This window comes from Coffea arabica, chromosome 6e (genome assembly GCF_036785885.1).
Source record: "Coffea arabica cultivar ET-39 chromosome 6e, Coffea Arabica ET-39 HiFi, whole genome shotgun sequence".
In the NCBI taxonomy this organism is placed as follows: domain Eukaryota; kingdom Viridiplantae; phylum Streptophyta; class Magnoliopsida; order Gentianales; family Rubiaceae; genus Coffea; species Coffea arabica.
The window spans coordinates 14,023,078-14,039,537 of NC_092321.1; the positions used below are offsets into that span (position 1 = coordinate 14,023,078).

Here is a 16,460-nt window from a genome sequence, read left to right on the forward strand (position 1 = left end):
GTGATAGTCACATGTCCGACAACTATTGTGTAAAAAAAATCTCAAAAAATGTAAAATATCCTTTTGATACTAGGTGTCATGTAAAATATCCTTTTGGAACTAAGTACTAAATTTAAGGACTAATAATTTTATCAAGTAAAATATCCATCTAACACTAAGTACTAAGTTTAAGGACTAATAATTTTATCAAAAGGATATTTTACATATTTTTGACATTTTTTATACAATAGTTGTCAGACATGTGACGATCACGTGACTTTTTGTAGTAGTAATTTGGAAAAAAATCCATCAGGGGTACTAAATGTGCTTAATAGTTGAAAAATTAGGTACTAGATTTGTCATTGTCCAAAATTTAGGGATTAAAACCGCTCATATGTCAAAATTTGGGTACTAAAACTGCATTTTTCTCTTTTAATAACTATGATTTTGTTCCTAATTCTATCATTAAAAAAGGAAAAATTGAGAAATATTGGAGATGCGGGGTATCGAACCCTGTACCTCTCACATGCAAAGCGAGCGCTTTACCATGTGAGCTACATCCCCTGTGATTCAAGGTTGATGCCAGGGTTGATTTTAATAATTATGATTTTGTTCCATTACCACTCATTTTATGAGTATATTGTGCCAAAAAAAAAAAGAAAAAATGGGAAATAGTGGAGATGCCGATGAGTATATTAGTATTATGCAAAAAAAAAAAAAAGGAAAACAATTTTATGAGTATATTAGTATTGTGCCCAAAAAAAAAAGGAAAACTGAGAAATATTGGAGATGCGGGGTATCGAACCCCGTACCTCTCGCATGCAAAGCGAGCGCTCTACCATGTGAGCTACATCCCCTTTGATTCGGGGGTTCGACTTTTGCCCTAGAGCATTCTATCTTGTCTATCGGCGGCAACGACTATGGGGGTATTAGTAGGAGTATTGCTTTTCCTGACCCAGTAGAGTAAGAAGCAGTAGTGTTTTCCCGCCATGGAGACGGAAGACTCGTCGTCGGAGAACGGCCTCCTTCACCGGAAACAAGCTCTATACTCTTCCCTGGTAAGTAAAAGAGACAGAAAAACATATTGCTGTTTTTCCTACTAGTATTACTTTTTGCATTTATTTTGTCTCTTTTCTCTCTGTATTTATATTTTTGGGTAGCTTGATTTCAAGAAAATCTTTGTTTGTCTCCTTGATTAACTCTGTTCTTATGAAAAATTGCCCCTTTTCTTATTATCTTAATTCACAGGACTCATGCTTTGTGATTCAGAAGGAGATGTACAGAGGTCAACAATACAGCCAAATATACTTTGCTAGGCTTCACTTGATGAGAACTCTTCTTTACTCTCTACTCCCCAATTGGAAACCCCACATTCAGGGTATATTCTACAATCCATTATCCTTATTGCCTCCTTTTTTTTTTTTTTTTAGTTCAACATTGCTTGGATGATGCACTTAAATTTTCCAGGGGTACTTGTTTGTTATTGCTGTAGCTATACTTCAATCATGATCTTTAACAATTTGGGTCGGCCCCGGGGAGGGGAAAAAATTGTTGCCTTTGGAAATCTTTATTGGATGATACCTTTTATATGATTCTGCTTCAATTTTTTACAAGTAAGGGATTTTGGGTTTTTCCTGCAATTTATATTGTTGAAATTAGTAAAGGCCAAGTTTTTTTTTTTTTTTTTTTTTGTGGTGCTCTGATTTTGTTACTTTTTTTTTTCCTGGGGTTTTCTGGAGTAGTTTCTCTCTTCAGTTCGACTTTTTCTTTTTCTTTTGACAAGCGAAGACCATTTCTTTGTTGTTTATTTTGTTTGGTCAATTTACAAGAGATCACCTGGCTTGGTTTTTTTCTTCTTCTAATCTTTGTTTTTTTTTCTGCATTTAATTTAAGGACTTGAACAAGTTGTCTAAGAAGTATGCATGATAGGGATTTGATTCTGCAAGGCTAGTAGATTTGTCATGCAAAATCATGGATTTGCTTGTAAATGGCCCCACTTTTTTTTCCCCCTTTTTCCGGTAGTCTGCACTGTTATCGGATTAGAAGAAGGCAAGGAATGCATCATTGTTGGGACGCTCTACAAGCACATGAAGCTGAAACCTTCCATTCTTGAAGAGTACTCCAAAGAGGTAATGAAGTTACTAATGGATGATATTCTAATAATTTGCTTTTTCTTTTGTCTTATTGTTACTTTTATTTTTGCCAACTCATATGGTTTATTTTTCTGAGATATTAATGATGTAACTTGTGTCTTTCAGAGATCTGCAACCCCACTTGTAAGACCTCACAATTTTATGCACCCAGATGATCATTTAATTTTGGAAGATGAGAGCGGCAGAATTAAAGTTTGCGGAGATGTTCTTTTACCTTCTGTTTATGTGACAGGTCTGTATCTGATGCTGCTTTGGCACTTTTTAGTTTTGGCAGTCAAAAATTTGGTTTTTTTTTCCTATCAGATTTCTCCACTTCTTCTGTAACCTTCCCATTTTTAGGTTGGTTCTTTGGATGATTACTAGAGTTACCACTGAAGATTAGTAACCCATCCATTTTGTTCCAAACAATGTTCTATAACAGGTGTCGTGGTTGCATTGCATGGAAAAGAAACTGGTACAGGCGACTTTTGGGTTGAAGATGTCATGGAAGGAGGCCTACCACACCAAATAGAGCGGCCAATTAAATCAGGTTGGAGTGCTGCTTCTTTCACCATTTCTCCCCAGTCCACCTAGCTAATTCATAATCATGGATGCCCGCAATTTGCTACGATAGCTTTTGGCCATTTTAACAATTGGCAGGTAGTGGGTGATCAGATGATAAATATTATAACTCTGATGGAGGACCCCTGAAAAGTTGTTGGACTGATTAGAAATTTTCTAGAAGACAGCTTATGTGGAAACTGTATGTTCACTTAGTATCATTTCTGATTTATTTGCTCATGATATCATGTACTCTTGGTTGTATAAGCACCAGAATCTTTTGTTTTAAGCATAATCAGTAAAACCTATAATCTTAGGAGAGAAAATAAGTAGTTCTGAATAGATATATGTGTCAGAGGAAAGCAGTAAATGTCTTGGAACACCACCTTATCGTGCATAAGCGTTTGAAGAAGATAATACTTATTGATGTACTTGTATAAGAATAGAGTAGGCATCTTCTTGGCATGTCCTGTGAAGGAAGGTAGGATATCCATATGGAAATGGAATGGGTAGTGGATCGATATTGCTATATTACTGATACTGGCTCTGCTGCTGATACATCATTCAGTTTTCATGTAGTGTACTCTGATGTTAACTGCTTTGATGTTATGATAGAAGCGACTCTGCCAATGTCTACCAATATGCTGAAAAAGTTACAGGAGTTTGTTTTTGGTACACTATAGAGGTATTTAGAGCAATAGAAGGTCTTTCTTAAAATGTATATCTGATGACTGGTCCTTTTGGGGGAATAATTATATTATGATGGTTGTCATGGAAATATTTTGAATTAGTTTATGGGACAACCAAGCTGTCTTTTGGTATTTGGTGTTAATATTTATCCTTGTTTGTCGTTGAAAGTATTTTAAGGAACTTCATTTGATGCAAGCAGGTGAAGACAAATATGTCATTTTTGTTTCGGGCTTGGATATTGGGAGCAGCACTTCTAATCCTCTAAAATTCCAGCTTTTGGTTGATCACATAACTGGCCATCTTGGAGATAAAAAGGTTTATATGTTTATTCTGTGTTGTGCTTCCCTCTATGATTGCTCTTTTCATCATTGGTTGCCCTATAGATCTCATGTAAATTCCTTGAGTGCATGTCACAGGAACAAAGTATTGCTGCCAAGATAGTTCGAGTAATTATTGCTGGAAATTCTGTTGAAATCCCCCGTGGGCTACTTAATGGTCAGGTACTGTTCTTTGTCCGGCTTCCACAAAAAAGCTTCTAACAGAACTTGCTTTAACCTTTTGTTGGTCTTTTTCTTACCACTTTTTGTGCTTCTGAGGTTGTATGGACAGATTACTTATGTACCTCATGCAAGTTTCTTTCTCTGTGAATGCAACAGTTGCATTTTCTTATTGCAGGTTGTTGCCAGTAACATTGGCTGCATCTGCATTTCATAAATTTTCTGAAGAAAACGTTAATTTAAGACAAATGAAAAATAACACTCTAAAGGAGAGGTTTTCTTTTATTTTTTGAACATTTTTTTTAATTCCAGGATTATCATATACACATGATCTTTGAGATTGAGAGAAAAAGCAAGTAGATCGAAGATTGCTTTTGAGATATATTATATTGATAATTTTGGGCTGAAATCATTGGTCTGCCTGCAATTGAGTGGCATTCAAAGTTGATTACTTGGATTTTGAATAAGATATAACGTACCTCACATTCTGCTAGCTGGACTTGTGTTCGTGTGTCATTTATAGGTGTAATATTTTGTGTAGGCTTTGCTGGATGCTTTAATCTGAAATTTGAAATTTAGTTCAGGACTTGGATTCTGCTGGTGTTTCATTAAAAATGTATCACTTGAAATCTTTAGCGTGAAAGACATAGACCCTGAGGTCATACCACGTTTTTCAAAAGAATGAGTGAAGTTACCTTTTGGTGCTAGTATATGTAGAATAGCAGAGACACCACTTGTGCTAAGGCTTCTTTGTGCTCAATTAGAACACCATAATGCAAATAGCCATTTAAGCTGTTAATAAGAGTTTCCGCCATTTAAGCAGTTACTAAGAGTTTCCAGTGAGCATTTTTTCAATTTCTTTTGCAAAGTTAATGATTGATAATGAATATAATCCATTTCTGGCATGGTTTATTCTCTCAGCTGCAATGTTATGATGTTCAGATGTTAGCAACTTTACTTGATTGTGCAGAACTTAGGTTCTAAGGATCAATTTACATTGTTTGAGCCAATTAAAGAGCTGGATATTCAGTTGACTCAGGTACTTTGATAGCTGTCTCTTGACCTCTGAGTATGGAAAATGTTTGTTTATAGTGCTTTAAAATATCTACAGATTGCTGCAGGTATACCAGTTGATATTATGCCAGGGCCAAATGACCCTGCCAATTTCTCCTTGCCACAGCAGGTTTGTTAACATTCATTGTGTGCTCGTTGACATTCTTAGGTAAATTGAGGCGGGGATGGGATCTGGAGTACAATTTATACTGTTTGTAGGAGTTGCTTTGCATCTACTTTTGGCTTACAACTTGTTAGTGATCCAGCAATCTGCCATTTCTAGTTTAGATTTACATTTTATTTGTTTTTTATGTTTCAGCCTTTGCATAGATGCCTTTTTCCTAGCTCATCAGCTTACAACACATTCAGGTCCTGTCCTAATCCTCATTTGTTTCAGCTTGACGATGTTAGGTGAGAAAACATGTATGCTTTCCTAGATGTAACACAATATGAAATTAGTCAATTTGATAAGATATCTCATCTTAATCCTCATTTATATGCTTTGCTGGATGTAGCACCAAATGAAATTAGTCAATTTGTTAAGATATCTTGTCTTCAGTTTGCTTGGAACATCAGGTCAGAACATTGATGATCTCGAGAAGTATTCAGATGCAAATGATAAACTTGAATTTTTGGAGAGGACACTGAGATGGAGACATGTTGCACCAACGGCACCAAATACCCTTGGTAAATGCTGCATGCTTGCTATATTTGAATTGTCCTGTTCATAGGTTTGGCTAAATGTCGCACTTGCGTGAATTTGTTCTTTGACTTTTAGAACATTTATATAGTGGTTTATTCTTGTATTAAAGTTTGCACTGAACCTGTCGGTATCTTGCAGGATGTTATCCTTTTACTGACAGGGATCCTTTTTTCGTTGAGACCTGTCCACACGTTTATTTTGTTGGTAATCAAGAGAAATATGAGACTCGCTTGATCAAGGGTATTCATTTTGCTACCCTTTTTATCTTGATTTCTGTTTCATTTTGAAGAAAACAATTTACAAAATAAGCTTTAATTGCAGGAGCAGAGGGACAAATAGTGAGACTAATCTGTATTCCCAGATTTAGTGAAACTGGAGTTGCTGTGGTGGTAAGCTTTTTAATTTCTCCTCTTCCAAAGTTTGTAAAGTAGGCCATAAAGAAGTGAACAAAGCTATTTGAATTTGATATTTGTGGTTCTAAATTGGAGTTCATTGAGGGTTTGACAATTTAGGTTGCTAAATTCTAGTTTCTCTTTTTGGAGATAAGGTGAGCACAAGTTATTCTACTGGTGTCAAGACTTCCTTGACATTTGAAGGAGTCATATATTGGTCTAAAGGTTTTGTGACAGAATAAAGATTGTCAATGGGGCCTCATTGACAGTAAAGCCTAGCATCACCCCTTGAGTGTCTATTAAGGAAAATTAAGGGTTTGTCGTCATATAGTCATTTTGTGTGAGAGACAAGAAGTCAATAAGGTTCCATTCTTTAACACTACCAGAAAGAAAAATGGGGAAACAGAGAATATATTCGACACATCTCCTCTTATTCATTCTAAGTTTCTCTCTGAGTGTGTGTGTCATTTTATATACAAACTCAAGTTTAGTTGGGTAGAATAATACAAGTTTTCCACCCCCAAAGAGAATTTTCTGTAGCATTTTTCTTTAGTGAGGTTTCTCATACACCTAAAGTTCTTAAACTAGGGAAGGTTAGTATATAAGATTCTGCCGACAAAGTAATTCAAAGACAACACATATGGAGATGTAATTTGTAGTACCCCATATTACCTTCTCGCTTACTTCATGATCATCTATCTGTATGTCTTTTCTTTCTTTCTTCTTTTTAATGTAATTTGTAAAAGCATTTCACTTCAGTTCCTCAAGGGTGTATTTCTCTTTTCTTCCGAGGCCCTTCCATGTTGAGCTTTAAGTCATCAACTTTAACATATGTCTCTTGAACTTCTGGAGTGAGTTCAAACTGTTTTGTTGTAATGCATATTAAGAGGCAGTTACTGATCTAACTAGGCAATCAGAAGCTCCAACATGACGCGTAGCAGAACAGGGAATCCCTACCATTCCTGATATGCTGTAATTTGGTCTCTATGGAAATATGTTGTCTGATGCTCAAATAAAACTTGCATAACTGTAAAAGGACTAAGACTCTAGATTCAGAAGCAAAATAAAGTGCAAGATGTTAACTTAGTAGACACAAATCACATGGTAGAAGTGCAAAATGTTTTCATGCTCATAAGATAATAAATGAGTGCTTGTTTAAAAAGAAGCAAGTTAATTCTCGATATCCCTTGCCTGCCAGGGCTGCTTTTCCTCATTACCTTTTTGTTTTCCTTAAAGTACCTAGGGTGCCATTAAACTATTCCTGTTGTCAAGTTTTGGCGCCTAATCTAAATTTTGTCTTAGAGTAGTCCCTGAACAATAAAAAGTGTGTACTTTCAATCCTTTCAGCCATTTTAGTTGTAAGAGTAGCTGGAATCCAAGGGCATTTTTGTCCAATCATGTAAGAAAACTACCGCGACTAATTATCCATCTGAGAATGAAATGGAAAATTTTTTAATATACAAAATTGTTTAGTAGTAACCTGTATTCATCAGTTTAGTATGAGGGGTTTATTGTGCCGCCTCTTTAAACCCTTTCCATTTTGTCCTTCCGGTTTTTTTAGACATGTTAAATTGACAAGAAAAAAATTCCAAAATATGCAAATCATTTTCAACTTTGTGTCCATTACATGAGACACAATGGCTTTTATATCAACAAAATTTGTCTCCACGAGTGCTTGCTTGATGGTGTGTTTGCCTAATTGTCTCTCACTTTCTTTATGTGCTGCTTTATGTAAGGATTTGCAATGGCATTAAAACACTCTTGTTCAGGTTATATTCTTTTACCCTGGCAAGTGTCTTTTGTTCAGGTTATACTTTGGATGCAGCTTTGAGATAAAATTTCCTGCCAACACCCCTGACTTCCTCAGCAATACGAAAACAAAAAATGAATATCGATTGGAAAGAAAATTGATTTCTTTGGAAAAATAGCTTGTTGAAGCTGTGAATGATTAACCTAATGCAGTTTGCTGATTTCTGTGCAGTTGAACTTGAGAAATCTGGATTGTCATGCTCTCAGTTTTGGGACTGAGTTTAGCTAATAATTACGAGGTACGAGTTGGCACTGCTTGGAAGCTGAAGATCTTCTAAGTTTACCTTCAAGTGTTGCTTGTGATAATCAGTATGTTGTTTGCTTACTGAAAGGGATACCTGTGATTTTCTTGCAATGCTTGCTTTTTTAGTTCTGAAACTTTGCAAGTTCTTGGATATAATAATGTTATATAAAACATAACTCTGGCCTGATAATATTGGAAAGGGAATCCATGAACTTGTGGATTAGGGAGTCATTGCGATGAAGTCAATATTTCCGGTGCTTAATCCACATCTCCATGATGTTTCCCCCTAAACTGAATCCATATCTCTCTGTCACTCTCTTTTTTTTTTGGACATTTGTTAATAGGTAGGCAATGTAGTTTGCACAATTGGAGAGAAGTCCAAACCACCTCTAAGCGTCGGTCTTCCTCTCTTTTATATTTTACAAAGTTTCATTTTCTAAGTTTACATCTAGAGGTGACGTTGAGGTTCTGATGAAGTTTTGTTGAATGGTTTCGGATAGCACCTGATGATTGAGAACCTGCAGCATAAAGTCATCATGGCCATGGATTAAGTTAAGAGCACGGATGCTAGTTTTGTTCGTTTTCTTTTGCTTCTACAATAATATATTGTTTGTTGATTGTAGAAGTCTAGTTCTTGACCGTTTAGAATATTTTGATACACTGTTTAAAAGCCTTATTTATTTGCAGCTGAACAGAGATTCTTCCAAAATGACTGACTGCAAAAACCACATAATTTTGGCCGTTCTGGAGATATGAAGCATCATGCAGTTTAGAAATGTTTTTATTAAAAAGAAAAAAAAGTTGGGGTGACTGCAAAAACCAGACTGGTTCAAAGAAAAGGGGTAATCAATCCAAAATTTTAGAAAATGGTCAGACCTACTTCTTCAAAAAAAAAAAAAAAGAAGAAAAAAGAACAAAAGGTTAAGGTTATACCTTTTGATTTTCAATAACTTCAATTAATTTATCCCGTTGGTTTGGTTAGAACCTCAACTCCCTAATCATTAATTAATCCTAACTGTTTTCTTTGTTATGTTAATTATTTCTCTCTATCTGGGTTAATTAATTGGTCGGATAAGGTTAGTACATGGAGTGCGATAATATTAATCAGCCCATACAGATGAAGTCAGGGTTAGCAAAATTACAAATGAATTAATTACGTGATCTAACATTAGGTAGAATAACCCATTGCCTACGCATCCATAAAAGTCAGGAAAACATTTTTTTTTTTTTTTGTAACGACTTGTTGAATATTCTTTTCAAGAACGCATATGAGGATCATGTTTCATCAAACAACACTGCTAATATAACAGCTGTAACACTAGAAGAATAGGATGCAGGCAGCACCAGAACGAGCAAGAAGAATAGGATCCAAATGATGAATAGCAAACACAACAGACGAAAAATTGCCCGACTTTTACAAAGTCTAAGGAGGAACAAACAACTTAATGACATCAAAAGATTTCCTACCCAAGAAGAAACCTCTCGTTATTACATATAACTCTGTAGTTACATACCAAATCTTGACCCAATCTCCTGCACAATTTTATAGGAGCCGGCCGCTGAAAAACTTATGCCTTCCCTCTCAGATTTGAAAAAAGACGGGCGCCTTTATAAATAGAGCAGGCCACCTGAAGCAATCGTCATCGCTGCTGTGTATAATCACTCCTTTTCTTGATCTGAATTATTCACCATTTGCAGCTAGCTAGCACCAGACATGGGAAAGCACATGATCTTCTCCTGCTTTCTAGCTCTCACGCTGTTTAATGTTGCCTTTGCAACGGACCCCATGCCTCTGCAAGATTTCTGCGTGGCTGATAATTCTAGCCCAGGTAAGATTACGTATTTCACGCGCACACAAGATGTATGTATGATTAGTGAACTTTGACGTTATTACTAGTTCAATTGCTCACTGCTTTTCAATAATGGTGAACATTTTTAGTACGGGTAAATGGCGCGCCGTGCAAAGATCCCAAGCTTGTTACAGCAGAGGATTTCTTCTTCACGGGGCTGAATATTCCGGGCAACACCTCAAATGCTTTTGGCTCCAAGGTCACCACAGTATCCGTTGCTGAAATGCCAGGGCTAAACACTCTCGGGGTCTCAATGGCCCGCATAGATTTCGCACCAAAGGGAGTCAACCCTCCTCTATTCCACCCAAGAGCCACCGGAATTCTCACCGTTCTTGAAGGTACTCTACTGGTTGGATTTGTCACTTCAAATCCAGAGAACCGTCTGATCACCAAAGTTGTGCAAAAGGGTGATGTTTTTGTCATTCCTGTGGGACTTGTTCACTTCCACCGCAATGTGGGGGACACAAATGCTGTTGCTGTGGCAGCCTACAGCAGTCAAAATCCTGACAGCACTGCCATTGGAAAGGCTGTTTTTGGATCGACTCCACTCATAAGTGATGATGTGCTGGCCAAGGCGTTCCAAGTCAATAGGAACACAATAGATGGAATCCAGTCTAAGTTCTAGTTCTTGACCAACTTATTCTGATGATTTCTTTTATGGCGACAAATCTTTTTTTTTTCCTTTCCAGTTTTTCTTGAAGCCTCGTTGAAGGATGATTCATGTTTTTTAAGTTGTTTGTTGATTCTTAATGATTCGACCATCATCAACCCCTGTAACGCGAAACAAATACATCATGATCAAATATGTTTTTTTTTTATTATTGTGATTATCCTTTTTTTTTTCTTTATAAAGTGTCACTTCCATGAATTTTATCGCAGGGGGTTCAGATAATGTTTGCTTAATTAGTCCGACAATAGTCTATCCGTGTGCTATTTAGTATTTACGACCCGTTCATATTGGAATCAGTCGTGAAAGTGATATGGCACTTGAAAAAAAAAAACCCCCCAATTCAAAAATGTTGTTTGTTTCTCCTCGTGACGATTGACCATTTCTCCTCCCTCATCTCCGTCCACCTCTCTTGACTTTTCTTCCTCTCCAGCCACGACCGCCACCACGCTGTCCCCTTCATAAGCAGGCAATTCCACCGTCCCAGAAAATATCTATAACTCACTGTAGTTGAAGTTGACTTTAGTATATGTAGTTATGTACCTGTTAAAAGTCCTATTCTAGCTCTTATAAGGTCAAAGTTATAATGGAGGAGTTCAAAGTAATAATGGGCTACAACTACAATTCTTTTGACTTCAACAATCGGTGTGAATAATACAACAGATTGGAAAGAAAGATATATACTGGCTATTGCACCAGTATAATACAATCCGATTCATGGCACTAGCATCGATGGATGTTGTATGCAGCGGAGTTGTTGTTCTCATGATACTGGGTATTGCACCAGTTCCAGTAGCGATAGCAGGAACAGAGTCTGCTGTGAATTTAGAAGCTGAAGCACTGCTCGAGAGTGGCTGGTGGGGAGTCAATACTACTGCAAGAAACGTCTCTGCCCATTGCCAGTGGCCTGGTATCATTTGCAACGATGCTGGTAGTGTCACCGAAATACTGCTTCCGAACTACGGGATCCTAGATGACTTGACAAATTTCAGCTTCTCTTCTTTTCCGAACCTGGTTAGACTTGATCTCAGCGGCAATGCACTCGACGGAGCCATCCCACATCAAATAGGTGCACTCACCAAAATCACTTATCTCAATTTGTCTTCCAACCATCTTCGTGGTGAGCTTCCTTCTTCTCTATTAAACCTTACACAACTAGCACAACTTGATGTTTCTTGGAATTCGATTGAAAGTTTAATTCCTCCAGGTATCGGAAACTTAACAAACTTGGTTACTCTAGACTTGAGCCACAATATTTTTTGGGATTACATCTCTCCAACTCTTGGCCAATTGTCCAATCTTGCCTCCCTTGACCTCAGTAATAATATCCTCAGTGGAACAATTCCCTTGGCTCTTTGTCGTTTGACAAATCTTTCCCGGTTCGACATTAGCTTCAACAAGTATGTTGGAGGATCTCTCCCAGAAGAAATAGGACAGCTAATGAGTTTAATAGAGTTAAAATTGAGTGGCAATCAATTTTATGGTGGCATCCCTCCCACTCTCGGCCACTTGTCCAAATTGGCCTCCCTCGATCTCAGTGACAATGCACTTGACGGAGCCATCCCACATCAAATAGGTGCACTCTCCAAACTCACCTATCTCACTTTGTCTTCCAACCATCTTCGAGGCGAGCTTCCCTCTTCTCTAGTAAACCTCACACAACTAGCCGAATTTCGTGTTTCGAATAATATTATCGAAGGCTTTATTCCCTCCTTCATCGGAAACTTGACAAATTTGGTTACTCTATACTTGAGGTACAATAATTTTTGGGGTTACATCCCTCCAACTCTTGGCCAATTGTCTAATCTAAACTCCCTTGACCTCAGTAATAACCACTTCAGTGGGACAATTCCTTCAGCACTTTTTAATTTAACAAATCTTTCCCGACTAGACATTCACATGAATACCGCAATGGGAGGATTTCTATCAGAAGAAATAGGAAATTTGAAGAGTTTAGTTGAATTAGACTTGAGTTACAGTGTGTTCTCTGGCAGCATCCCTCCCGCTCTTGGCCAATTGTCCAATCTAAACTCCCTTAACCTCAATAATAACCACTTCAGTGGGACAATTCCTTCAGCTCTTTTTAATTTGACAAATCTTTTCCGGCTAGACATTCACTCGAATCCCTCAGTGGGAGGATCTCTCCCAGAAGAAATAGAAAATTTGAAGAGTTTAGTTGAATTAGACTTCCGTTACCTTAATCTTTCAGGTGCCCTCCCTTCATCTCTTTGCCACCTAACCAAACTAATATCTCTTTCAGGTGCTGAGAATCAAATTCATGGGTCCGTTCCCCCTGAAATAGGAAATTTAAAAAATTTGAAATATCTCAATCTTGCATTCAACCGCCTGACTGGTCAAATCCCTTCGACCCTTGGCAATCTGACTGCTCTTACTTCTTTGATCCTCTCTTCTAACCAAATAAGTTGTTCCATACCCCATGAACTTTTCAATATACCTTTTCTAGAATTTCTAGATATTTCTTCAAACCAAATTATAGGTCCAATTCCTATCCAATTTGGGGATGACATTATTAAATCCGAGTGGTACCATTTGACTTTGGATCTTTCCTACAATACTCTCTCTGGCACTGTTCCCTCGTCTCTTCTGCGACTGGGGGACGTCGACCTGTCCTATAATGCTTTGGAAGGTGAACTTCCGTGTGATCTTGTCAATAAGTTTGGTTCAGAAAGATTTGCCGGCAATCCAGACTTACGTTACACTTCCACTCTTTGCGGTGCATCTCCTCCCGTTATGAAAAATCACAGACATCACCCCCCATACTACATCATAGGTCTTGGCGTATCCTTGTTGGTGTTCTCAATAACTGGCGGATTAGTAATTTATATCTTCTGCTTCAAGAAAGTTAAAGTTGAGCCGATAGACAATAAACATGGAGACATTTTCAGAATATGGAACTATGATGGACATATGGCTTACGAAGATATAATTAAAGCAACCAATGATTTTGATGTCAGTTATTGCATCGGGACAGGGGGTTATGGCAGCGTGTACAGAGCGCAGTTGCCAAGTGGGAAAGTAGTGGCTTTGAAAAAGCTTCACTGTTTGGAAGGCGAGAATCCAAATTATGACAAGGGCTTTCGGAATGAAGCCGAAATGCTATCTAAAATCAGGCACAGGAACATTGTAAAGCTCTTTGGATTCTGTCTGCACAAGCGATGCATGTTTCTGATTTATGAGTATATGGACAGAGGAAGCTTGTTTTGTATCTTGAGAGATGAAACTGAAGCTGTGGAGCTGGATTGGATTAAAAGAGTGAATTTGATCAAGGGCATTGCCAGTGCATTGTCCTACTTGCATTACGATTGTGATCCGCCAATCATTCACAGGGATGTATCAAGCAACAACATCCTTTTGAATTCACAGCTCGAAGCAACTCTTTCTGACTTTGGAACTGCGAGGATTTTGGAACTTGATTCATCAAATCAAACAGTCATTGCAGGCACCTTTGGTTACATTGGACCAGGTAGGTTACCTTGTTATCCTAGATCACTTTCTTTTTTTCACCTTGTTTTCCATATTCTCTTGATGCACATATTAGGCTTAACTTTCAAGGACAGAAAAGAAAAAATTCTTCCAATTGAAACGATTATTTTGTTGAATAGCAAGTATGGTCACGTTGTTCAGATCATCTAGTATTGAAAACTCGATGCAATTTGTACTCCTTTACATTAGCAGCCATATCAATATACCAAAGGATGGCAATTAACTTTATTTTATCCAAACACATTCTTGTCAATGCAGAGCTGGCCTATACCATGGTGGTCACTGAAAAGTCCGATGTGTATAGCTTTGGCGTTGTGGTGCTAGAAACGCTGTTTGGAAAGCATCCACGAGAATTCCTTTCCTCCTTTTCATCACAACCCAATGAACCGATAATGCTGAAGGATCTTCTTGATGCCCGTCTGCCCCTTCCGACTAACGCTTTGGTTGTTCAAAATGTGGTTGTGGCAACAGCTTTAGCCCTGGATTGCATCAACGCAAACCCGAAATGTCGACCAACAATGCAGCAAGTGGTGAACCAATTTGAAGTGGGCAGGCGAGAAGCAACTGGGCCTTTGCACACCATTGCTGTGAATCAGCTTGTTAGTCCAGTTCTTTCGCTGCGTGACCAGAGCTGTGCAGATGGGACGAGTAGCTCAAGCACCATAAATGAATTCCATGTGGATATCTCTGCGATTCTGCCATCATCCAATTTTTCTACCCACGTTTCTTCCTAAACAACTTTGACATTTGGTAGGAAACAGAATATTTGTATTGATTGACACAATCAGATTAGATGTTAATGGATCATTGTAAACTATCTAGATTCATTGTATGTCATTGCCTATTAATATAGGTCTTGTATATTATTAAGAAGTATGGAATACAGTAACAATTTCACTCCTTCCCGTTCTTTTCAGTTAGAAACATAAATAACTTGAACACAAACATTGACAACTTAAAAAAAAAAAAAATGATCCAAACACTTAATCATAAAACAATAAAATCATAAAATTGCACGTTCATCTCGGCTAGTTTAAATCTTTGACTGGAGTTGATCGATTACAGTCTTGTCGGCTTGGAATGCCTTGGCCAGAACATCATCATTGATAGGAGGATTTGATCCAAAAACAGCATTTCGGATTACTACGGCACCTGGATTTTGACTGTTGAAGCCAGCTATAGCGACGGCATTTGTCTTTCCTACATTGAATTGGAAGTGAACGAGTCCAACGGGAAAGACGAAAACATCACCCTTTTGAAGAACTCTGGTGAAAAGCTTGTTTTCGGGATTTGAGGTGACGAAGCCAACCAGGAGGGAACCTTCAATAACTGTGAGGAGTTCGGTGGCTCTAGGATGAGTATGAGGAGGATTAATCCCACCTGGTGCATAATCCAGGCGAGCCAGCGAGATGCCAAGAGTGTTAAGCCCTGGAACCTGAGCTGCAACTACTTGAGTAACCCTGGAACCCACTGCATTTGTGGTATTTCCAGCTATGTGCAGCCCACCGAAGTAGAAATCATCAGCTGTAACTTTCATGGGGTTTTTGCATGCAAAGCCATTCACTTTCACTGAAAAGTTAAAAACATTAATAAAAATCCGTAAGAAATTCAATTAAAGTGCTCGTCACTAAACGTACAGCTTGAAATCTTGATAAGTCAATTAATGCATTTCTTACCGGTGCTATTGGGATCAGCAACACAGAAATCTTGCACAGGTGAGGGGTCAAAAGCAGAGGCGAGATAACAACATGCAACCGCTACGAAGAACAATGAGAACACCATGCATTTTCCCATCTTGGGCAAAGGATGCAGAGGGAGGAGGAACCCGAACAAGAAAATAAGTTGTAAATTAATTTAGATACTATATAGATACGCAAGGCAAGGCTTATGAGTGATGATGCATGAGTACTTTTAGCTGCTTATTTATAGAGCAAGACTAGCAAGCAATGTTCATGGAAGAGCCAAGGAACAGAAAAGAATTTTATGAGTTATTTATTAACTGTAGAATGCCGACCAAGCATAAGATCATGTTATGCCGGCATTATAGAATTGGATAGAAACACCCATGATTTTAACAAGTCAATCATTTGTTCTCACATTCACAAATTTAAAATGTTTTCTTTAAATTAGAATTTAAATCAGCTGGTGCAATAATCAAACCAGAACAGACTCATTCTAATATTACTATTTGCAAATTTTATTTGTCAAATTCTCATTATAATAATTGCTTCATCTTTTCTATTCCATAATAATAACTTTAAAATTGAATGAGGACATGATTAGAATTAAAAAAACTGGATACGTTTTACATCCCAACCAAAGGCATTCTTTAATTATGTCCAATGCAAACAACTAAGGCATGCACTTGCGTCACTAGAA

General features: G+C 37.7%; 4 protein-coding genes and 1 non-coding gene across 7 annotated transcripts; 3 read left to right on the forward strand and 2 right to left on the reverse strand.

Annotated features, from left to right (window-relative positions):
• Nucleotides 1-763: 763 nt before the first annotated feature.
• Nucleotides 764-836, reverse strand: TRNAA-UGC (transfer RNA alanine (anticodon UGC)). Its single transcript has one exon. It is a non-coding gene; the product is annotated as a tRNA-Ala (tRNA).
• Nucleotides 837-882: 46 nt separating this feature from the next.
• Nucleotides 883-8,322, forward strand: LOC140009535 (DNA polymerase delta small subunit-like). 3 transcript variants are annotated; one of them, XM_072055362.1, is made up of 14 exons: nt 883-1,037; nt 1,228-1,357; nt 2,002-2,108; nt 2,238-2,364; nt 2,554-2,661; nt 3,562-3,677; nt 3,779-3,862; nt 4,830-4,898; nt 4,971-5,042; nt 5,232-5,323; nt 5,472-5,599; nt 5,754-5,855; nt 5,937-6,004; nt 7,989-8,322. In XM_072055362.1, the coding sequence occupies exons 1-14, from the start codon at nt 969-971 to the stop codon at nt 8,043-8,045; spliced, it is 1,329 nt and encodes a 442-aa protein (XP_071911463.1). In that variant the 5' UTR covers nt 883-968; the 3' UTR covers nt 8,046-8,322. The 3 variants fall into 3 exon arrangements, with proteins under 3 accessions (XP_071911463.1, XP_071911465.1, XP_071911464.1); XM_072055364.1 differs by having other exon boundaries at nt 5,232-5,281; XM_072055363.1 differs by lacking the exon at nt 7,989-8,322 and adding an exon at nt 7,815-7,959.
• A 1,324-nt stretch (nt 8,323-9,646) lies between these two features.
• LOC140009536 (putative germin-like protein 2-1) lies at nt 9,647-10,731 on the forward strand. The gene is made up of 2 exons (XM_072055365.1): nt 9,647-9,889; nt 10,000-10,731. The coding sequence occupies exons 1-2, from the start codon at nt 9,775-9,777 to the stop codon at nt 10,533-10,535; spliced, it is 651 nt and encodes a 216-aa protein (XP_071911466.1). The 5' UTR covers nt 9,647-9,774; the 3' UTR covers nt 10,536-10,731.
• A 300-nt stretch (nt 10,732-11,031) lies between these two features.
• On the forward strand, nt 11,032-14,981 carry LOC113696418 (uncharacterized). The gene is made up of 2 exons (XM_072055366.1): nt 11,032-14,061; nt 14,340-14,981. The coding sequence occupies exons 1-2, from the start codon at nt 11,295-11,297 to the stop codon at nt 14,813-14,815; spliced, it is 3,243 nt and encodes a 1,080-aa protein (XP_071911467.1). The 5' UTR covers nt 11,032-11,294; the 3' UTR covers nt 14,816-14,981.
• Nucleotides 14,982-15,042: 61 nt separating this feature from the next.
• LOC113696419 (putative germin-like protein 2-1) lies at nt 15,043-15,960 on the reverse strand. The gene is made up of 2 exons (XM_072055367.1): nt 15,758-15,960; nt 15,043-15,650 (listed from the first exon to the last, which is right to left on the reverse strand). Exons 1-2 carry the CDS (start codon nt 15,873-15,875, stop codon nt 15,115-15,117), a joined length of 654 nt encoding a protein of 217 aa, XP_071911468.1. The 5' UTR covers nt 15,876-15,960; the 3' UTR covers nt 15,043-15,114.
• Between the last annotated feature and the right edge of the window lie 500 nt (nt 15,961-16,460).